Source organism: Biomphalaria glabrata, chromosome 18, assembly GCF_947242115.1.
Source record: "Biomphalaria glabrata chromosome 18, xgBioGlab47.1, whole genome shotgun sequence".
In the NCBI taxonomy this organism is placed as follows: Eukaryota; Metazoa; Mollusca; class Gastropoda; family Planorbidae; genus Biomphalaria; species Biomphalaria glabrata.
The window spans coordinates 12,865,709-12,890,198 of record NC_074728.1 but is presented as its reverse complement, the minus strand read 5'-3'; the positions used below and the strand labels follow the sequence as shown (position 1 = coordinate 12,890,198).

Sequence of the window (24,490 nt, the reverse complement as noted above, 5' to 3'; positions counted from 1 at the left end):
ACATATGTCTTTTATCGTTTTTTTTATAGCCAAAGAGTAAAGGCAGCAGCCAACTCCAACACACAAATACAACAAGAGAAGTAATCAATTAAAGATGCAAGTACATAAAAAAAGCAACTTGTAAAAAAAAAATGTAAGGAATAAAAGCCAATGAAAAAAAACAACTGCAAGACATGCAATGAAATTATGTGAACCAAAAAGACATAGTACATTCAATTAACAAATGCTGATCTGCTTTTATTTGCCAGATGTAGATATGGGCTAGTTCTAAAATAGAGGGGCTTGTTTTTGATGACAATTAGTTTTGCAATTAACTAAAATAAAAAGTAAAAAAAAAAATTATCTTTTGAAGGAAGGAAGCTTTCTATTTTTTTTAAATTTAGGTGTTAAAAGGGAGTGTCTTAAATTCTACTTATGTTCAGTAATTTAATAAAAGGACCTAGAAGCGTTGTATCCTTTTTTTAAATTAAGGAGTTCTAAAAAATATCATGTTATCTCCTCATGACAAGATGGATTCAATTATTTGTTATAGACGTATTTTGTCAATGAAACGAAACACATAAACACAAACATAGACTGAAAATGCTTTCTAAAGACATAACATCTAGAGCTAGGACAAAGCAAACAATTTACAAATAATCAGCTTTACAAAATTTGATGAGAATTCAGATTTTATTTTAGAAGGATATAATAAGAGAAAATAAATTACATTTTACTTTAATTGTTGTCATTTGTTTTCATTTCACAACAATGATGGTTATTGTTAAAGTAATCATTATCTTTGTTTTTTTAACTCTTTCTAGTTTTATGACATTTACAAATATGTCATCACAACAAATAAACAAATGATCTTATGAGGAACACAACATATTGCAGAGTTTCTCTGTAATACTAAAATAAAACAACACATACAAGTATTGTAAGATCCAACAATATGTATATGAAGAACTTATCTTCAATATGCAACATTTCGTTATCAGTTTTAGGACTTTTTAAAATTCAGTTATCTGTTATATATTTAAAATAAATAACAGTCCTTCACAAATATATTTTAGAGAAAAAAAAATCTAGGAATGAAATGGAATTTAAAATAATTATACTTAAATTAATAAAGAGCTATTCATTCAACTATATGATATTGTTTGCTCATTTTTGTTTAAATAGAAAATATAGCATTGTGATAAGCTCTTGATATACAGACATTTAAAATTAAAAAAAAAAGGTTTATATTGTGGACAAAGGAAAGAAGCTAAATCAAACTTACCACTTCCTAGGGTAGCTGTGGTGGGTGTGATGGCAGTGGAGACTAGACCATTTGGAGCTGCAGGTAAACTTGTTAACTGTTGTACCTGAGTTGACAGCATGCTGACAGGATTGGTTAGGTATGGGGTTTGAGCTGCTGCCATAATGGCAGCCTGTTGCTGCATGAGTTGCTGGGACTGAAGTGCAGCAGACTGTTTGGTATATACTGGCTGGAATCAAAAGAAAACAAAGAAAAAAATCATTTTAGGTTTGGGAACATTTTTTACTAGCACTTTGAAATATTGAAACAAAAGCCTATATTTTTGTATAATAATCATTAAATTATTTATAGAAATGTAAAATCTTAATATATATACATACACAGTTAAATGTGTACATTGAAATACATTTGCATTTATATATATTTGAAAAAAAAAGCATTTCAATTCATTTTATTTTATGCCATTTTAAATATATGTATTACTTTACATAATGCTAACGAATTATATCTGTGTATCTCGTTGCACCAAAAACATTGAACTCATGTAGATTGGCAAGTATTTTTAAAAAATAGGTTAGGACAACATGGTAAATATCCCAACTGAATGGTTGTAGTAACTTAGAAAAGAAAGAATTCAAACATGAATAGTTTCTTTTACAGATCTAGATTTTAACAGAAAATATAATCTAAAGCATTAATGAAATATGAAAACAAATTTTGCATTTAGAACAATATTTAATCTTACTAGTGTAAACTGAGAAATAAAAGCATTAAATATCTTTATGGTATTGTTTGTCTAAGATAACAAATCTACAGCTAAAGGGGGGCATCTACTGGAAGTTTTGCAAACTTAATGTCAAGCTGGGTGGAGAAAAAAAACCAGGGAGTAAAATATTCACCTGTGGTGCCAAAGTCTCGAAAGAGCCTACTCGAGCCAGTTCGTATGGTGACTCCACCTATGAACAAGGGAAAATAATCAACAATGGGGTTGGGTTTCTTTTCAGTTGTTTTTTTTCATAAAACATTGTTAAAGTTAGTGAATACATGCAAAATTTGTTAATTCATTTCAAGCCGATTTTTTTTTTACTTTATTCATTTTTTTTTGTAGAAAGTATGTCAGCATAAGTGAATTTAAAAAACGACAATTAACCATAACACTTCAGCCAAGACGGTCAAACTATCTGATATGTTAGAGAAAGAGACAATGATAAAAGAACTGACAGTAGACCTATTTTAGTCAGGAAATAGTGGATGACATTAGAAAATGAGATTGCTGAAACATAATAAAAAAGGAGGTAATAAAAAAACATAGAATTAACTTAAATCCACACACAAAAATTCATGGTGCCATCAAAAGCTTATAGTGGTATGAATTAAAATAAAATGTCTGCTTAACAAATCAAAGAGATTAAAAAGCTAGTCATTTATATTTGAAGCTAGCAATAAGCAAATAAATAATATTTTGATCAAACAAAAGATAGATGGATAAAAAATGCTTAAAAGAAAGAAAAAAACAACAACATACAATAAGCACATAGACCTAATTGCAGACAAAAGGTTTCACAAAAAAAGCAATTTTTAGTATATACTTGTTACTCAAAAAACATTTTTAACTACTCAGACAAAGTAAATGGAAATGTTTTGATTAGTTACTTAATATAGAAACTATCAACAGTGCATTAGATTATGATGAAAGAATTCAATAGATTAAGATGTTATTTTATTTTTGCATAACTCCTGTTTAATGATTGAAGGAACTAAAGATATTTTTTAGCTCTTTCTATAATTCATTTTTTTTTATTTCTCAACCCTATTTTAGGAAACCAGTGCCATATTCTGAAAAAGTTCATATGCTGATATTTTTTTGTTTGCATAAAGTACAATGATTGGAAGACAGAAAAAGAAAAAAAAAGTCAACTTAAAACTGCTTCAGATAATACATAAAAAAAAGAGTCTATAGCTATTATTAATAGAAGCAATCAATAGCTCTGGTGTCTCTCTGACTTTTAAATGATCAATAAAAACAAGTTAACGAGATGAAACAAATAATTTCAAATGTCAGTAGTCTTTATAGTTAAACTAAATGTATCCAATAGAATTTATTAATTAAAACTTAATTGGTGGTAATTTGTAAAACACCAAAAATAATGTCAATATTATCTTACAAAAAATCAATAAATGCATTTATGACTTAAAAGTCTAGAGAGCTTTTGATGCTTAAATAGTGAATTTTACAGCAAGATGTTTTGGAAAGCCTATATAAATACATTTTATGTGGTTTTTAGATGGATGTTAGAGAGCATTAAACTGATTCCCACTATCAAAATGTATTTTTAAAAAGATCAAATACAAAAAAGTAATGTTTAAAAAACAAAATTGTTATAATGAAAAGACAAAAAAAAAAAAAAAAAGGTTTTGCTAATAACTAAACATCAACTAAATAAAGTAAAAATTAAATGTTTATCAACACCTAAGAAACTTTTCCGAGTAGAATTATAAATATTATAAGGACAAACAGCAGTTTAGAGAAATATAAATTCTATAGGAAATTGTTTACTTAAATTGAAAAGCCATATATCTAATACATTCAACTTATCAATGTTTGTTTGTCCTTATTATATAGTTTCTAAAAGATCTTGAACAAATAGAAAATGAAGTTTTAGAAGTAAAAAAAAAAAAAAAAATGTGCAAATTTTAAATGTATATTTAGCAATAATATCATGTTTTAAAAAACTATAGCTGACATAACTAATGAACAAAAATAATATTGTCAGAAAAGTACACTTTCTTTTATCTAAAAATAATATTCATTTTTAAAACAAAAGAAACAAAAATTGATTGTTTTTTTGTTTTTATGATAACTGATTTGTAAATAATATAAGAATAGTTATATAAGTTAATTTTTGCCAGAATAGTTTAATTATGGGCTTTATGCCCTTTTTTTTCTTCTACTCAGAAATATGATGTCTTATTATTCACTAGTTATGTCAGGACCTATTAAGTTTAAAAAGAAACATTCTAAAACCAAATGGACAATTAAATGATGTAAAAACAAAAGTTTTTTTATGCATATTTATATTTACCGGAGCATATGCAGCGCTGTAGCCACTGAGAGCAAACGGATTTAACAGTCCAAGTGGTCCAGCCATTTGTTGCATTCGGCGTAGTTGTCTTTCTTTTTCTGTATCAGCGAACTTGACTACAAGACTTGAGGAGGCGCCCTGAAGATTACAAATACATTTAACATGTTGTAGTTTAGATTATCCAATGCTTTTTACATTTTAAGTATTAACACACCTAAATTAATTCTAATCGAGCCCAAACTAAAGAATATGTTTGTGATGCACAAAAAAAAAAAAATTCAACAAATGACTACATTGAAATGTATAAAATGAAGAAAAGCAAGGCCAATGACACTAGCTCCAGCTGGAAAAACCTGCCCAGTGTGCAGTCGAACATTCCAGCATAAGTCGCACAAGCCAAATGAGGAGGCACAAAACCCCAGTGCAAAGCCCTCAGCCCCCTGGATGACAAAAGTGGTCATCATCAAACCACGATGGACAAACTATACATATGCATTGAAATGTTACAAACAAAAAGAAGAGAAAAAAGTCCTAAAACATGAGGTAAATCTTAAAATGATGATGTTTCTGATGGTGAAATGACTGAGATACAAGCCCTAACTCATGGAATTTGATGATGATGCTGATGATTACCCTGATTGTGAGATAACTGAGATGAAAGGACACAAAATAAAAAAAAAAAGAAGAATGGCTACTAGCGTTGTTTCTAATTGTAAAATAGTTATTCCTGTTGCTCAATCTAATATTAAATGTAAGATAATGTAGTCTCACATAGCTAAATTTCATACCAAAAAATAAGGTTGTGCACCTTGTTTCAAAAAATAATATTGTGAACCTTGTCTCAAAAATAAGGCTGTCCCCTTACCAATGATAATGTAGTTACCTCATACTGCTATATTTCATATAAAATAAAACAACAGTAACCTCCTACTATTTGAATTGAAATATAAATATATATAACAATCATGTGCTAGATTTAAAACTCTGACTGTACACCACAAATGTCACACACACACAAATGTTATAATGATAAAAGAGATCCCCTTTTCAGACGTAATGATACATAATGCAGGTAATGTAAAGCCTGGCTGACAGTTAACAATGATGTCATATGATTAGCATAACAACCCACTGCTTTTACTTTATCCAAGTAATGTCAGGTATCCATTAGAGTTGTGTAGACTCCTAAAAAATTCAAAGTTCGAAAACCCAGCTCAAAGTTCAAAAACCCAGCTATCAAAAGGATTTGAACTCTAAACCCCTCAGTTCAAATGATAAGCATTTATCACTGCCGCCATGACCCCTAGCTTTATGGTGATTAGGTCATGATTCAAACTCACCGACATCGTCTGGCTCCCGTGTAAAGCGTTGATCGCGGCGACCGCGTCTTGATGATTGGAGAACTTCACAAATGCACAACCTGCAGATGAAATAATTAGTTACATTAGTTACAAACTTTTGCATGTGTCAAATTGTTTTTTTTTTTTGTTGCATCTAAAAGAAGAGAGTAGAATGATAGTAAACAAACATCTAGCCAAAGGTACGTCTAGGCAACTGAAAACAAACAGGTTTCACCCAATCCCAGTTTAATATTTGCCTACCATCTGTGAAAAAGCTTTCATTTTATAATCTGCATTCGTTAACAAATGTAACTTGGTAGTTGGTGGCCCATACCCCAGAGGGAACCACAAGCAGACATGAGATGATGTGATGACTTTTTTTGCATAATAACTTCTATTTCATTTTTACATTTATTTTGCCCCATCATTTAGCCATGTTATATCAAGTACTTTTTACACTTCTATTCTTTTTGTGTAAACAAATATGTGAAAGACTACAACTTACAATAATAAGAACAAAATAGTTAACAAGTAGATAGCAAGAAAAAAAAATTTGGATTTTTTAAAATTTATCAAACGTGTGTGACAATGATTAATCACGTGTTCTAGTCAATTTTGTTTGGTCTAGTCAATCACTTTGTGGTCCAGTCAATCAACATGTTCACCAGCTTGGAAAATGAGTGATGATGATATTAATTTCTTATCAATTAAAAATGAGGATCAATGTCCCAATGATATCTATGCACCCTTTGGAAATGTCTCTGGGATGGAGTTTTTGGCAATGCACGTTTCGTTCTGGGTAGGCCTCTCCCCTGCCCTCACTACACAGGCACGGCCTGGACACCAAGCAGCAATCAAAATGCATGAATATTGCAAAGGGGGGAAAAATGCAAGCGCATGAACTATTTTCACAACTTTTTTTTCTCTCCTGTTCCTTTTACCCATGAGAGTTATCTCCCTGTGCTTGTTTGAATGTCAATACTGGACTCTTGCAGCCTTTTATCAACACACACACACACACAGACTCACGCCCTATCTAAAAGCTAACCCTCTTCATTAACCTAATTGATTTTTTTGGCCTCAACAGTTCTCTCATTTCCTACTCTCCCCTTTCTGGATCACACACACACACACACACACATTTTTTCGTACTTTTCCCCTAAAGGCCCAAATGGCAAATGGAACAAAGCGACACAGAATGAAACAAACAAATCATCATGATTCATTGAGTGATTCGTTGAGTATGTTGAACCGCACTAGACCAAATGTATTTCTACATGCAAACCGAGATTGAAATGACTACAAAAGTCTTAGGACGTGTTGGCTCCAAAAGTGTCTGTCCATAGTGGAGAAATTATTAAGTCGATTGCGTAATTTCTACAATGGTAACTTTTTCTTCCAATAAATAGTCTACATCTTTCAAACAATTTCTTTCTTTTTGAAACACTTTGGGTAGGCTTACTAAGAGCGTATTGGAGGTGGGGGGGGGGGATTGTGGCTATTTGTTAGTAGGTTTTGACTGTACGAGTTTAATATTTGTTTGTTTATAATAATTGTCTTTATGACTCCATGACTTAAATATATGGTTGAAACTAACTTGATGGCAAAAGATATATGAAGAAAAATGGTAAAAAAAAAACAACAACAACAATGAAATGGAGGAGTTCATTTGAAAAAAATGAGCAGTATAGAACAATGTGTGACCTACTGGAAGTGTCCATTTAACGAAAAGACAGCAAAGAACAATGTATGACCTACTGGAAGAGTCCATTTGAAGAAAAGACAGCATAGAACAATGTATGACCTACTGGAAGAGTCCATTTGAAGAAAAGACAGCATAGAACAATGTATGACCTACTGGAAGAGTCCATTTGAAGAAAAGACAGCATAGAACAATGTATGACCTACTGGAAGAGTCCATTTTAAGAAAGGACAGTGCATAACCGCTACTACTGGAGTTTAAAGAAAAGGAAATTTAGAACAATGTCTCTGGCCTACAGGAAAAGTTCATTTGACAAATAGACAACATAGAGTAATATACGGCAAGAATTTTTAGCATGAAGAAAAACTGAAGAAGAAAAAAACATATTGTAAGATTTATATACATCGAAGAATAATTGAGACATGATGGCACACTGGTGTTTGTATAACAAAGGTCAACACACAAATATCTGAGGGATGATATGGGAGATAATTTATACAGGCGAACCTAAGACGTAAACGCACGGAACAGACAGGAATCATGTCCCTTTTATTTCAAGATTTGAATATGTTACTTCTAGTACATAGCCCATAGCCCCCCCCCCCTTTTTTTTTTCCCGGCCTAGATCTACATAAATAAAAAAAAAACCTCAAATTTTGGCTTTAAAATATATCAAGTTTTTTTTTTTTTTTTGGCTATCCGCAGGGAGAATGAAGGGTCATATATTTGCATAAAGAATGGAATCGCTGATCCCGTCTCATTATGGATGTAGAATACAGAAGTGGTAGCAGAAGTGGTAGCTATGTGATTGCTGGGAAATCAAACGGTTTAGACTCGTGTTTCCCTACAAGCAGCATCTATTTTGTTACCCCCCTTAGTCTGACAAAATGGAGGGAGAAAGAACTTTATTCACACAGGGGATTACAGGGGCTAATTATCTGCCCTTACAATTTTCGAACCATGAGTATGGGAAACAGTTATGTAAATTCAAGCTCTTCTTTTTTAAAGGAGGAAATGTTGGGGAGGCTTGGAAGGGAAACCCGGATCAAACATTATGTACAATCTATTGGAATGGTCAGCAGACGAGAAAGGCTAAATCTGACGATTTGAGGGTACGTACAATATTTACAGCAAACTAGCTAAATAAATGGCTGTACAGCTTAGGGTGTATATTAAGGTTTGTATGGCTGTATGTATATTTAGTTTTGTATGGCTATATGTATATTAAGGTTTATATGGCTGTATGTATATTTAAATTTGTATGGCTGGCTGTATGTATATTTAGCTCTGTATAGCTAGCTTTATGGTGTGATTGAGTGAACGAGGAGAGAGAGAGATTAGAGCGCCTCGACTGGGAATCGAACGGATGCTGCAATAAATCAAGGAGAGTCTTACAAAGAAGACCACAGGAAATAAGGGCTGCGCCTGGTTGTGTGGACACTTGGAAGGAGAACAAAAGAGAGAGAGAGAGAGAGAGAGAACGAGATTGTGTGTGTGTGAAAGAAAGAGTTTGTATGTGAGTAGGAAAGAAGTTAAAAAAAGATTAAAAAAAAACAGAGAGTTTTGGATGAGGGAAAATAGAGGAGAGAGAGAGAATCTAAAGACAATAACCTTTTTATGGCATCTAACTTTTTTTTTTCAAAGATTCTTTAACAAAGTAAAAAAAAATTATAGATGTTTTGAGATAAACGATGAAAGATATATTTAAAATTGTTTAAAAATGTTGACATCTTTAGTGCCATGCTTATCATCAAGTTGACATCAACCAACATAAACGATGATGACAATCTTTTTGTTTGTTTGTTTTCAAGTATAAACAGTGAGAAAAAGTCGCAAGAAAGTTGAACAAACATTTACACTTATTGCTGAGCAGGCACTATTAGTAGACACGCACCAAGACCAATAGATTCGTCAAGACAGACACATAGACTTCAAGACAAACAGAAAGTCAAGACAGACACACATAGACATCCAGACACACAGATCGCCAAGACAGACACAGAGAGACCTCTCGGCACACAGATCGTCAAGACAGACAGCTTATGTGGAGAAAATCCTTGTTAAAGATTCAACTGGCACTCGGCCAAAGTGATCCACATTGAGACTACATTCGATACAGCTTTCGACATTCGTCCTCACTGTACAATCTAATCAGTCAAAATGCTTATGACGAAATCGAAACCGACCAGAGGGCCACAGAGTCAATGGACTGGGGAGAGAGGGGGAGTGGGGGGTTCAGAAAAATGGAAGGAGGGAAACAGGAAGAAATGGGGCAGAAGGGGGGAGAGTACTGTACTTGAGCCTACTTCTTCGCCACGCCGAGGTGTTCACCAAATGAAGTACTGATTTTGTTGTATTGTCAGGCCAGACATCTAATAGAAGATGAGCACTGAACGTCACGTGGTCGAGAACCAGTAATAACAAACATTGAGCTTAGAAAAGTCGCTCTGGTCATGGTGAACAGTTTTAAGAAAAGATTTCTGATGTAAGATGAGGGGGAAAATATACTGGTACATTTACAACGGTCAACCTGCGGACAGTTTCACTGGAGCCCCGTTAATTTCACAAAAATTATGGAAATATTAAAATCAAAAGGGAAATTCATTTCATTATTTTGTTTGTCAGAGTTTTTAAAATACTTGATGAAACAAGACGCTGAGTTAAAAAAACAACAAAAAAAAACAATATGCTTTTTCATAAATATTTTATAAGCCTTTTTAACAGATGTCGACGTATCCAGTCTTTCAACTTGACATTCAATTCTACTAACTACTTTTGCCAACTTTACGTCTCAATTCCAAAAACTACTCTCCAAACTTTTTGAATCAATTTCAAAAACCAGTCTCCAAACTTTGTGACTCAGTTCCAAGAACTACTCTCCAAACTTTTTGACTCAATTTCAAGATCTACTCTCCAAACTTTGTGACTCAATTCCAAAAACTACTCTCCAAACTTTGTGACTCAGTTCCAAGAACTACTCTCCAAACTTTTTGACTCAATTTCAAGATCTACTCTCCAAAATTTGTGACTCAATTCCAAAAACTACTCTCCAAACTTTGTGACTCAGTTCCAAGAACTACTCTCCAAATAATGGATTTGAATGATTGGTTTACCTCATTACTTTCACATCATTGCATCAGACAGCAATCACATCTACCACTGCACCCGCACTACAGCGGTGACATTTTGCCTTCCAAGAAATCACGATATGGCCTTAAACAAAATCATTGTCACGTCATGTGATCATCACATCATTTCTCATTGACCTGAAGCAATTCATTACTGGATCTATTTGTCACTTGCCAGAAGTACTACGACTTCGAATCGGTGTCTACGAATTGGAAGTTACTGTATTATCATGCTACAAAGAAATCCTTTTCAAAAAACTATCCAGAATAACTAATATAATTTGGTAAAATGTAATCTAATCTAATCTATCTGAAAGACTATAAAATATTGATATAAATATTTCTGACTCTTCTAGGTAAATTGCTTATGACCTACACAAATTTGTGTTTTGGTGTGAGGACCAAATTATGTGAATATATTTCCTGTCAGTCTACTAGTCATTGTTGAGACACGAATGTACTAGAGACCGATTCATTTAAGAAACGGCTCAATAAAAGCTTGAAAATTGCAGAATATATGATCATGAAACCTAGTGGTGATAGCTATTCGTACATAGGCGGCCATTAGTCCAATGGCCCTATGGATGCACACGTTACAGCCGTACTAAAGGATGTCTGGGATTGCTCAAAGATATAGGACGATTCAAATTACAGCGAGGGGAAAGAAAAGGAACGCTGGTTAAGAAAGGGTATGGAGGGTTAACCACATCGCTAAAAGTCAAATGGGAAACTAATTATGGATCTGTATATTCCAGAACGTTTGTCCCACATAAAAAGTCAATGTCATATTGCGGGATGGTCGTAGGGAGGTGCGCGCTTTCCAAAAGTGGGTCATTGGAGCCCAAAAGACATCCACTGCTCTGTGCACGCTGAAGTGCCTGGCATCGCGACGGATCGAAACCTTTTTATCACTAAACACGGTCACTTTTTTTTTTATTCACGTTCTGAAATTGCTACCTCCATCCTGACTCCATTGATAACAGTACTTTAACCCTTAAACTTCTGCAGCCTGTGTTTGTGGTCCCCTTTGATTTCAGCATTAAAAGATCACTAAAGACTTTCTAAACACATGACCACTCTATACAGTCACTTGGCGCCCCCTGTTATTAGTGTCAACCAACCATTTGAGTTATTTTATATTATGGCGTGCGATCAGGGGGAATAAGTGTGTCTAGAAAAAAAAAGAATGAACGCCCTATTAGACCAGGACGTTCCATTGCCAACTATTATTGATTTGGTTAGATGAGTTGCAATTCTAAAGATAGAATCCATGTCGAGAAATATAGGGAAAGTATATGGCTACAGTATATCTATCAGGATATCTATTTTATTCAGAGTAAGTTGTTTTTTCTATGGTTCTCATTTGGTTTTAAATAAAAAGTGCGCGGTACAGCTCTCGACTGTTGGTCCGAGCTTAGAGCAGTAGAGAACTTTCTGAACGCCAGATCATTGTTGTATTACTAAAGTATTATATGTTGTTTAGTTTATAAACAAAGCTTCAGCTCACTCCGTCTGTCTGTCTGTCTGTCTGTCTGTCACAAATTGTGTTCACGTTATTTCTTCCACTTCCCGTTTTCGGCTCAGGCTGAAACTTTACACAATTATTTATTGTACCTAAAAAAGCATAAACCAATATAAAAATGTGAAAAAATATTGTCAATTAATTAGTGGTAATTAATTATTTGAATTGATATTGAAATGCGGAAACAAATCATACAGCATTGAGAGATGGTTAGAAATGTGTTGTTTCCCTCATATAAGGTTTGTTTAAAAAGAACGTTTTTTTTTTTTAAATTTTGCATGACATTTCTTCTATTGGTCTAATCGTTATGTCTCTCTCTCTCTCTCTCACACACACACACACACACACGCACAACAGAAGCGAGAGAACGAATGTTCTTTTGTTACTAAGAAACATCTAAAAATAGTTTTCTAGCCAGCCTCGTACACAATTGTTTTGTTTGAAATGTTCATTCAGACTCCTGACAATCAAAGACAGTTTGTTGGATTGATGTGACAATCACAGACAGTTTGTTGGATTGATGTGACAATCATGACAGTTCGTTGGATTGATGTGACAATCATGACAGTTTGTTGGATTGATGGGACAATCATGACAGTTTGTTGGATTGATGTGACAATCAAAGACAGTTTGTTGGATTGATGTGACAATCAAAGACAGTTTGTTGGATTGATGTGACAATCAAAGACAGTTTGTTGGATTGATGTGACAATCATGACAGTTTGTTGGATTGATGTGACAATCAAAGACAGTTTGTTGGATTGATGTGACAATCAAAGACAGTTTGTTGGATTGATGTGACAATCAAAGACAGTTTGTTGAATGTCTTTATAAAAATTAAACGTTAATGAACGTCAATATTTTGTTTGGTGAAAAAAAAAGGGGGGGTGCTAATTGTTCTCTGTCAATCCTCTGATTGAGCTATAATAGTATACGAATGAAGGGAAGACATCTGTACAGTAGGCGTAGCTTTAAGCGACGGCAGCTTTTAGCAGCAGTATATTTTACCTACAATAAAATTTCACAATTACCAAAACTGATTTTTACAAACAGAGGCTTCTTTGTTATTTTGTTCCATTTTTTTTTTGGTCGATATGTCTGGCATGCGGTTCTAGTTGATCATTTTGCCTAATTTATTCAATCGCTGTTTCTAAGTCGATGTTGACTTTGTTTTTTAGCGGCCCCCCGAAAGCGGAAAATCCGCCATCAGGATTGTATTAAAATGTCCTACTGTCATATTTAGATCTCATAAACTAGACCTAATTTTTAAAATCTGATGACACACTATTTCGTGGCTTGCTAGATTTAGGTGCAACGGCAAACCCTTCCGGTATTTTAAATTAAATATGCAAGGCGTTTTTTTTCCTCATAAAAATACATTTTTAAAAAGTAATAATTCGGGAGGGGGGAGGGATATATTTAGAAAGTAATGAGATGGGAAAAGGGGGGGGGGCGATTCAATATCTCCATATTCAAAAGTAATTAGAAATCAAGTCAAATAGTACTGATAAGACATACCAAAAAAAATCAAGGATGAAAAAAACAAAAACACAAAAAAAAAAAAACACAACAGAAAACAAAAGTGTGTGTGTGTGTGTGAAAGAGTGAGTGAGGCGGAGAGGGTAACGTAGAGGAAAGAAAAATTTCTTTTTTTTTTTTTTGCTTCGGCTTTGTTACAATCAGAAATCTGGCCAACGTGGGGGGATACGACAGAATGGCAAATACACTCCAAAAAATATGGCCGCGGATCGAGGCGACAATGTTGATGTATGGCTCTGGGCCAGGCGAGGATATGTAGTACTATTGACAGTTGATAACATCGCTCGGGCCAGTACTCCCTCTGCTGCCGCCACCCCGCACCCAGCTATAACCCCTCCTTCAGTGCTTTCCCTAAATTTACACTCCTGGAGTCAGACATTGTTAGAGAAATGTGTAGGTCCATTTATACAGATTGATCATTCTCTAGCTCGACTAGACTCACACAGCGCCATTGAAAAACGGTCCGACTGCTGCTACTTACAGGATAGTATGACTGTGGCCATCGGAAACAAGAGATGCCAATCAATATCTATCTCACCAATTAAATTTACATTAAATTTACCAACAGTTCTATCTGGCAATGCTACAGCAAACACATAAGTTCACGTCTCAAAGAAGATAGATCGGATGTCAATTTTGTTTAGTACATCACAGGTCTGTATTTAGGACAGTGTAAGACTAAAAAGTAGCCCAGTGCCTCTCGCGTGGAGGGGGGCGCTCAACATAAAAAAAAAATGCATTTAAATAGTTTGTTAACAAAATATGAATATTAATTATACAAAAAATAGGGAAATGAGAATTTTTTTTTTTTACAAATACTCTCACCTAAATTTTATTTAGTTCATTTATATTAAAGCATGAAGATTGAAGGAGTCTCCACAAAATTACTATCAATGGCCTCCCTCCATTCACGAGAATTCGGGGCTAAATGACATCGATCTCCCTTCCTCCCCGTTGGTCAGCAAGTTGGAGCAATGTGTCAGTCGAACTTCCTAGATCTAACCTTGTGTCCATTGTCTATGTTTAGATGTTAAAACACGCAGCCTGAACTATATACGCACTGGAAAAAAAAAAGGGAACTCCAGAATTGTGTATTAGTTGGCTGCTTGGTATGCATAGAATAATTTCGTCAGCCACTCGGAGAAACTCGTCTTTGAGCGTATGTAATGATCTTGGAACTTCTGTGGAATGCTCTTTTCTTTTTGTTCATGTAATGTGATGATCTTTCAGCGCTCGGGTGTTTCCGGGCGATTGGGAAAGTGAGATTTGAAATGGAGATTGGAACTCATCGATTGGTCAGTAAGATAGCAGATGGGAGTTTTGGGGAAAGTATGGCTTTTTTTTTGTTTTTGTTTTTACCCCTTAGAGACAGATGACGGTAATGATGAATAGATCAAAGAAAAAGGGTCATTTTGATTGTGCGTGTGTGCGTGTTTGTTACATTGGTGATTTTACTAATTAAATACTTTGTTTTGTAAGTTTTACTTTTTTAAAAATCGTATTTTAATGCCGTAAAATTCGTATCACAATGTTGAAAAATTCGTATTTCAAAGCTGTCTTACACCAAATGTATCAGTTTTTCTCTTATTTCTTCTAGCTGAGTCTACGAGATGTCCGAGTTGCCCGAGTTGCTTGTTTAGGAAATAACGTTATTCTGGTCACAGATTTCTCCGATGTCTGGTGCGAGGTCTCCGATGAGCACTTAATTAGAAAGCGAATCTTGATTCCAGGCTCACTCATCTCTACATATATCTCGTCTGTCTCCCGGGACCATTGTCTCTAATGACTTCACGCCACGTCAGCGTGTCTGGATATGGGATTATCGCATGATCCTGTACATTTAGCTTCGGACTCGAGAGACGGGGCCGTCATAGGAAGGGGGGGAGGGGCCTCTGGTGACTAGAAAGAAGAGCTCCACAAAGGGAACTACCAACTGCCACTTGTCATCGGAACCAGATTCAAATAATGTTGATCACTTTGTGTAAAAGTAAGTTGTTTTTCGTTTTTTTTTGGTTTCATTTTGCGTGCTACGGAACGATGTCAGTTGTTAACTGAAAAGCCGACCATCTCAAGTTGACATTATCTCTGAGCCAGTAACGTCCACCTAAGTCCGGCGGGCCTTATTGGCCCATGTCGCATTGCTATCCGATCCTTCGACACTTCTGATCACATGACGTAATTAAGTTGTACGAGGCTGCGTTCCTTTCGATTTTTTGTTAAAGGCCGAAGACTGATGGGGGCACTGTGGCTGAGTGGTAAAGCGCATGCGTGGCTTCGAACAGATGGGTTTCGGGTTCAAATGCTTGGATTTTGAATTTCGGGATTTCTAGGGCGTCCCAGCGTCTACCCAACTCCAGTGGGGGCCAGACATTAGTAGGGGAAAAGTAAAGGCGGTTGGTCGTTGCTCTGGCCACATGACACCCTCGTTAGCAATGGGCCACAGATACAGATGACCTTTACTCCATCTGCCCTATAGATCGCAAGGTCTGAAAGGGGAACGTCTGTGGAAGTTACTAGAGACAGTTGGTCTTCCTGTGGAAGTTACTTGAGACAGTTGGTCTTCCTGTGGAAATTACTTGAGACAGTTGGTCTTCCTGTGGAAATTACTTGAGACAGTTGGTCTTCCTGTGGAAGTTACTAGAGACAGTTGGTCTTCCTGTGGAAATTACTAGAGACAGTTGGTCTTCTCTATTCATTATTCGATAATTGTAGGAGACTATGGAGCACTTGTTTGGAAACGAATGGATATTTAGACACTTTTTTGCTGAGGTCAAAGCATTACACAAGTTTTTAATGTAGGTATCTTTTTTAATAATTGAAGAAACCATTTCATAACGAACAAAAAAAAAACAACACCCCCATGTCCAGTGAGATGTTTCCCAGCATAAGTTCATTAGGAACAATGACGTATGGAGAATGTTTGTCAGCACTCATAAATATCATATATGACGGATTCGATCTTTTTTTTTTTTGATGTACATAATATAGGAAGTGTTGATAACATAAGCATTTTAGAATGTATAGAATATAACAACAAAAAAATATTGTGCACTTTTGAATTATGTCAAACCTACATTTTTAAATCTTCAGTTTCTAGAAGCTCTATGACACAGGAGCACATAAAACACGCATTGAAAAACTGGTCAACCAGCCTTAAAAATATACTACACAAGACACTGGTCAACCAGCCCTAAAGGTATACTACACAAGACACTGGTCAACCAGCCCTAAAGGTATACTACACAAGACACTGGTCAACCAGCCCTAAAGTTATACTACACAAGACACTGGTCAACCAGCCCTAAAGGTATACTACACAAGACACTGTCAACCAGCCCTAAAGGTATACTACACAAGACACTGGTCAACCAGCCCTAAAGGTATACTACACAAGACATGGTCAACCAGCCCTAAAGGTATACTACACAAGACACTGGTCAACCAGCCCTAAAGGTATACTACACAAGACACTGGTCAACCAGCCCTAAAGGTATACTACACAAGACACTGGTCAACCAGCCCTAAAGGTATACTACACAAGACACTGGTCAACCAGCCCTAAAGGTATACTACACAAGACACTGTCAACCAGCCCTAAAGGTATACTACACATGACACTGGTCAACCAGCCCTAAAGGTATACTACACAAGACACTGGTCAACCAGCCCTAAAGGTATACTACACAAGACACTGGTCAACCAGCCCTAAAGGTATACTACACAAGACACTGGGATACATAATAAGAGATGGCCAAAAAAAAAAAGCACAAAAATAAGTTCTCGGCCCATTTACATGCCAGCGACGAATAGCGTAAAACCAGACTAAATTCAACGACCAGTGGGCTCATAGAGTTGACGGTTTCTAACTAAAACGGACTTCTAAATATGGCTTGGAAGGTGAGAACTACATGTATTACAATTCAAAATGTCGCTTGGAAGGTTAGAACTACATGTATTACAATTCAAAATGTCGCTTGGAAGGTGAGAACTACATGTATTACAATTCAAAATGTCGCTTGGAAGGTGAGAACTACATGTATTACAATTCAAAATGTCGCTTGGAAGGTGAGAACTACATGTATTACAATTCAAAATGTCGCTTGGAAGGTGAGAACTACATGTATTACAATTCAAAATGTCGCTTGGAAGGTGAGAACTACATGTATTACAATTCAAAATGTCGCTTGGAAGGTGAGAACTACATGTATTACAATTCAAAATGTCGCTTGGAAGGTGAGAACTACATGTATTACAATTCAAAATGTCGCTTGGAAGGTGAGAACTACATGTATTACAATTCAAAATGTCGCTTGGAAGGTGAGAACTACATGTATTACAATTCAAAATTTCGCTTGGAAGGTGAGAACTACATGTATTACAATTCAAAATGTCGCTTGGAAGGTGAGAACTACATGTATTACAATTCAAAATGTCGCTTGGAAGGTGAGAACTGCATGTATTACAATTCAAAATGTCGCTTGGAAGGTGAGAACTGCATGTATTACAATTCAAAATGTCGCTTGGAAGGTGAGAACTGCATCTATTACAATTCAAAATGTCGCTTGGAAGGTGAGAACTACATGTATTACAATTCAAAATGTCGCTTGGAAGGTGAGAACTACATGTCAATTCAAAAGAACCGGTGAAAGTAGTTCAAGATGGCGCCTGACAAAGAAGTCGTGACGCTGTGTGTACAAGTCTTGTAGGCTGGGATCGAACTAATTGGTGAGCCATAAACGCGCAGCCCTGGGCCAGGTGAGTTTACCTGTCAGGTCGGGACGACCAAGACAAAAAAAAAAGTGGGAAGAATCAATACTAGCAGCCTGAATGATTGATTGTTAAGTCAAGAGGAAAAAAAAAACTATAAAAAATTTAAGAATGTGCCTGTGTGTTTATGAATGAGCGCGTGTCACTCGGGGAAGGGGGGCGGCCATAAACCATTTTGATAATGAGCAGGTGCAATATAAGCAATGGATCAAAAACCTGTTTTAAGTAAGGGATTGGGAATCTGTTATAAGAAAGAATAAGAACCTTTTCATTTCACAAGTCAAGGATCAGGAAACTTTTATAAAGAAGGGATCAGGAACATGTTATAAGTAAGGTTTTAGGGATCTTTTCAAACTATAAGTAAGGTTTTAGGGATCTTTTCAAAATATAAGTAAGGTTTCAGGCATCTTTTCAAAATATAAGTAAGGAGCAGGAACGTATCTCCAGCTGGGGTAGTGAGTTTTGTTTTAACTGTCGTACGGAGTCAGTCAGCTTCCAGAGTGACATAACACTGTACTGGACGTCATCTGGTAGGCATGTGAAACTAGTTTTGTCGTCTGATACAGACAGAGAGAGAATTCGGATTTCATTCGGCCATGTAGAGTTGATGGCCAAGCTGACAATTGTGATATTTTGTTCCCAATACACCTCGAAAATAAAAAAAAAAATATCGCCACGGGGGCCAGGGTTAATTTGGAGATCATTAACTGAACTGTGTGAAAAGAGGGGAGAAAGCGGAGAGAGAGAGAGAGAGAGAGAGAGAGAGAGAGAGAGAGAAGGGATGGAGACGAGAACGATCTTGTGTCAATAAACCATTAACACAAAGCAGATTGATTTTTTATGTGGGTCACCGATCCCCCCCCCCCCCTCCAACCGCTCCTATCTCAAGTCTCTCATTACTCATGTTTTAGATACTGGAGCCCCAACTCATGATAACACTCATCTCATGCCATCATTCTGGATAGCGAGGTTGGGGGGGGGGGGGCACTAGTGGTGAGGTGGACTGCTAACGAACTAAATCCCTAAGCCCTATAAAGCTCACTGTGGACTAAATACAACATGGCGTCATTACACAACTAATAGGGAGGGGGGGGGGAGAAATGGGGGGGGGTATAATTCTAATGATAAAAATAAAACGTCATGGCGTGCGGGGGTGGGGACACGCTAGCACACATAATAAAAAAAATCGGTCATGCGCAATCCAACTCGCGTGCAAGTGATGTCTGACATTAGCCGGTCACTTTTTTATGTTGCATCCATGACAAACAACAAGACGTACATGCCGACATGATGGCGACATCCCTGGTGCGAATGTCTTCAAGAGCTTCTTGAGATTAGGACGTCATTGGTCCAAGTTTAAAATCGATTAGATTTATTTTCTTACTTGACTTCTTCATTTATAGAGAATTTCAGATTCTCAACAGACCTTGGGCTCGAGATGCAGCTTTAGCAGACCCAGAACTGGTCACGTGATCTTTTATCTAGCGAGCAACGAACACATCCATGTTGAGCTCTTCGAGTACAGTGTTTAGAATTTTGGTGGAAAGATGTGTTGAGTAGTCTATACGATAGTAAGTAACTCAATCTAGGTGGTACTATTGCTATTGCTATGAAGTATAGGGTTTATATATTTGTTATTGTTTCTAATGTGCGCCTGCAATCAGGTTTTGTTTTTTTACCACGTCAGAGGGCATGGCTAAGTTCACTTTCCAACAACAAACTGTGTTGCGTATGTGGGAAGGTGCGCAAATAGTTGTTAACTTGTGAAAAATTGTTGCAGTTTAATAAGTTATTTCCCATTTAACCACGTTCCAGAAAAAGACAGTCTTGAAAATAATCGCAATGTCAATATATAAATCACAGCTTAAAATATTTTCTGTTCGAATCCTAGCCCAACAATGGTTTCTTAGCCTCTTGCTTCAACAGTTTTCAATGAAAGTTTTAAACATTGAGAGAGAGAGAGAGAGAGAGAGAGAGAGAGAGAGAGAGAGAGAGAGCTATCTAAAAATAGAAGACGCACGCCAAGGGGAGGAACCTTGTCAACGTCCGATAATACTGTAGCAAATTGATTTTCCCTGGGCTATTGTCGAGTCAGTCACATAGTCAATTGTTATGTCTTGATTAAAACGTAACAGAAAATTGTCTATTTGCTTGCTTGTGTTGTTGTTGTTATGTTTTTTTTCCCTTCATTCAATAGAAAAAGTTGGAAGGTTAGAAATTGAAGGACTTTACGTCACGTACAACTTCCATCAACAAAGCTCTTTCAATACATGGGAAATAAGATGGAATTTTTAAAATGGTCGAAATAACAGGCTGGGGGCTGACAGAACAGAACGCTATAAGGGCACAAAGCAAGGATAATCACTGAGATATAACATTATATTTATATATAGAAAGATAAGCTTTGTGCACATAACTATGTTGCCTAATGATACAATGATAAGAGAAAGCATTGACATTAAGGCACTGTCGTCGAGGTATACAATGATAAGAGAAAGCATTGACATTAAGGCACTGTCGTCGAGGTATACAATGATAAGAGAAAGCATTGACATTAAGGCACTGTCGTCGAGGTATACAATGATAAGAGAAAGCATTGACATTAAGGCACTTTCGAGGTATACAATGCAAATGGTCAATTTGAAAATGATCATTTTTTACAAAGGCTTCGTTTCTTTTTTTTTTTTCACACTCAGGATCAAAGCGATACCTTAACGATTGGATACCAACGTAGGTTCGAATTGAATAAGTCTATCTCAATTTAAAATCTCATTGTACGCCCCAGCACTGATGTGGTATTTCCATTTGGGTATTGGTTTTCTGTTTTTAAATTTTGATTCTACAAGTCTAAAACAAAACAGGATACACCAGACACCATGTCATATATGGATTACCCTCCATTTTATGATCCCCAGTTGAGTTTAAAACAATGACCTAATAATTACCTCCCCTAACACAGAGTGATAGTCCCTAGCAACGCTCCTTTATAATCAATACGACTGATTTTGGAAACAAATACGGCCCAATCCTAAAAATAGATTTTCAGCCTCTATGTTGTAAAATCATTTTATCGAATGGATGTTGAGGCCAAACAAGGCCAATCATGCATCGATTAGATCATTGCGTATTAAGATAGATATTGATTAACTCATTCGCCGATCAAAAAAAAAAACCCTTTTGAAGACTTTGAGCAAGTAAGGTAGCACGAGAAAACGAGCACGAGAAAACGAGCACGAGAAAACGAGCACGAGAAAACGAGCACGAGAAAACGCTGGTTTTCTAAAGAACTACAAACATTAGCAGGTCAATTTAGTGACCCATATCACAGATTAACCCCATTCAGATCTAAACTACTATGAATGCATGAAGCAGACAGTATATACAGTTAACCAGTATTCCTGTTGATACACATATTATGCAGCAAAACTTTGATTTCTGAGGGTCACTTGGGTACATTACTGAGGGTCACTTGGGTACATTAATATTTACTAGGTGTAGACCTACATAATTAATGAAGGGAAGTCTACCGTCTGGTCTCACGTCTGCTCCAGTCTCTGTCTCCATCAGTTGTCTCACCATGACTAGTTTTGAACCAATCAAATTTGATTTCTCAATTATAGTACCTGTACAATGCGCTAACGTTTGTGTGTTTTTGCGTTGGAGTTTTTGTGAGCATGTGTGTTTGTGCTAGATTAGGAGTATAGATAAATGCAGTAATTCAACTTGATCTTCATTGACAAGGTCCAGCGTATTAATGGCCTTTTGTTTGATGCGTGCTTGTATGTTGTTTTCTTAAAAGAAGCCAACACATTCCCCACGTAATTTCCTTTGTTAAGTTCTCTGTTCGTGTTCGATACTCAATTTGTTTTGTTTTTCGGACGGAACGTTCGAACGTTCGATTTCTTAGATTGAAATGTTCAGCAACTCTCAGCACTCAATAGCATGTCAGATACAGATCTGTCTGTCAGATACACTTCTACTTGGGGGGACAGTGTTTTCCAAAGGCTGGATACATACATATCTACTAGACTAGCTATGAGATCACCAAACCGCTGGACAGATAGATATCTACTAGACAGTTACATATCGAGTAGACAGACACATATCTACTACAAAGATCTACTAGACAAACACATATCCACTCCAAAGATCTACTAGACAGACACATATCCACTCCAAAGATCTACTAAACAGACACATATCCACTCCAAAGATCTACTAGACAGACACATATCCACTCCAAATATCTACTAGTATGACACATATCCACTCCAAATATCTACTAGACAGACACATATCCACTACAAAGATCTACTAGACAGACACATATCCACTCCAAAGATCTACTAGACAGACACATATCCACTCCAAAGATCTACTAGACAGACACATCCACACCAAAGATCTACTAGACAGACACATATCCACCCCAAAGATCTACTAGACAGACACATATCCACCCCAAAGATCTACTAAACAGACACATATCCACTCCAAAGATCTACTAAACAGACACATATCCACTCCAAAGATCTACTAAACAGACACATATCCACTCCAAAGATCTACTAAACAGACACATATCCACTCCAAAGATCTACTAAACAGACACATATCCACTCCAAAGATCTACTAAACAGACACATATCCACCCCAAATATCTACTAAACAGACACATATCCACTCCAAAGATCTACTAAACAGACACATATCCACTCCAAAGATCTACTAGACAGACACAGATCCACCCCAAAGATCTACTAGACAGACACATATCCACTCCAAAGATCTACTAGACAGACACATATCCACTCCAAAGATCTACTAGACAGACACATATCCACACCAAAGATCTACTAGACAGACACATATCCACCCCAAAGATCTACTAGACAGACACATATCCACCCCAAAGATCTACTAAACAGACACATATCCACTCCAAAGATCTACTAAACAGACACATATCCACTCCAAAGATCTACTAAACAGACACATATCCACTCCAAAGATCTACTAAACAGACACATATCCACTCCAAAGATCTACTAAACAGACACATATCCACCCCAAAGATCTACTAAACAGACACATATCCACTCCAAAGATCTACTAAACAGACACATATCCACTCCAAAGATCTACTAGACAGATACATATCCACCCCAAAGATCTACTAGACAGATAAGGTGTACTGGTTTTCAAACTCAATGTGAATGTCTTGATGGTATTCTATTTCAAGAATGGATTTCACCCCAACTTTAAGCTCGTTCTCCTCACCAAGTTTAGAATGTAACGTTTCTTTCAATCTAGAAATAAATTCAGAACATGATTACGAAGAAGGCGAAGGTCACTTCTGTAGGAGAAAGTCAGTTGGTTCGTTAGGAGGAAACACAATGAAATACTTAGGGAGAAACAGTCTGGCGTGGGAGCTGGGGGGTACATTGCTTGGGTTCGGAACCGAGGTGTCCCAGGATTTCGGATATACCCCTGTGTCCACACAATTCTGATGAGTACCTAAAATTAATTGGGGGCAGTAAAGGCGACCGACCGTTGTGTTGGCTACATGACACCCTCGTTAACCATCGGCCATAGTGTCTGCTATGTCAGTTGTCACAATCCCGTCGGCAGATAAAATGTTTAACAATAGGACATCCAAAGATAGATGCATACGTTATTAAATAATCGTGATGACAGAGCTCTCTCTACACTCCAGGAAGTAATTGTCCTCTTTGTTCATCTACATAAACAGACAAATCAAGTAGAGTACAAGAGCTCTAGTCTACTAGTAAACAAGATGGGCAAACCTACAAACTAAACTTGTAGACGACATTACTCACCTGAATGAAGTCCAAGATCGGGATCACAGGAAAGACAATTTTCAACAAAGATTTAGCAAAAGTTCTATTTTCCTAAAATAATTTTTTTTTCTTACTACTGTTTCTTATGCCAGGAACTTGTTGATGTTTGCAGTCAAGTTGAGAACTTAATGTCAATTGGCCTTGCGAGTCTACCCGATGTTTATTTCTTTAACTTTTCAACAGAAAATATCTAAAATTAGGCGAATGAATGAACTCGAGGTTGATTAAGAAAAGAGTTGTAATGTATTCACTTTAAAAAATCAAAGCGTTAAAATGATGTAAAGAAACACAATTGAAAAAAAAAG

The 24,490-nt window shown here is 36.3% G+C and overlaps 1 protein-coding gene across 16 annotated transcripts in view; it reads right to left on the bottom strand.

Moving 5' to 3' along the window:
• The window catches only part of LOC106054743 (CUGBP Elav-like family member 3-B), a 483,388-nt gene that overhangs the window by 14,199 nt on the left and 444,699 nt on the right, over positions 1-24,490 (bottom strand). For 15 of the 16 annotated variants that reach the window (XR_008775895.1, XM_056017159.1, XM_056017161.1 and 12 more), the window contains 4 exons: positions 5,667-5,746; positions 4,327-4,464; positions 2,143-2,199; positions 1,265-1,472 (listed from right to left, as the gene is read on the bottom strand). Coding sequence is in view for 15 of the 16 variants with exons in the window: in XM_056017159.1 (XP_055873134.1) it covers positions 1,265-1,472; positions 2,143-2,199; positions 4,327-4,464; positions 5,667-5,746 (483 nt within the window). In the remaining variant the exon portion in view is untranslated. The remainder of the gene's footprint in view (positions 1-1,264; positions 1,473-2,142; positions 2,200-4,326; positions 4,465-5,666; positions 5,747-24,490) is intronic. The other variant, XM_056017168.1, reaches the window with a different exon arrangement.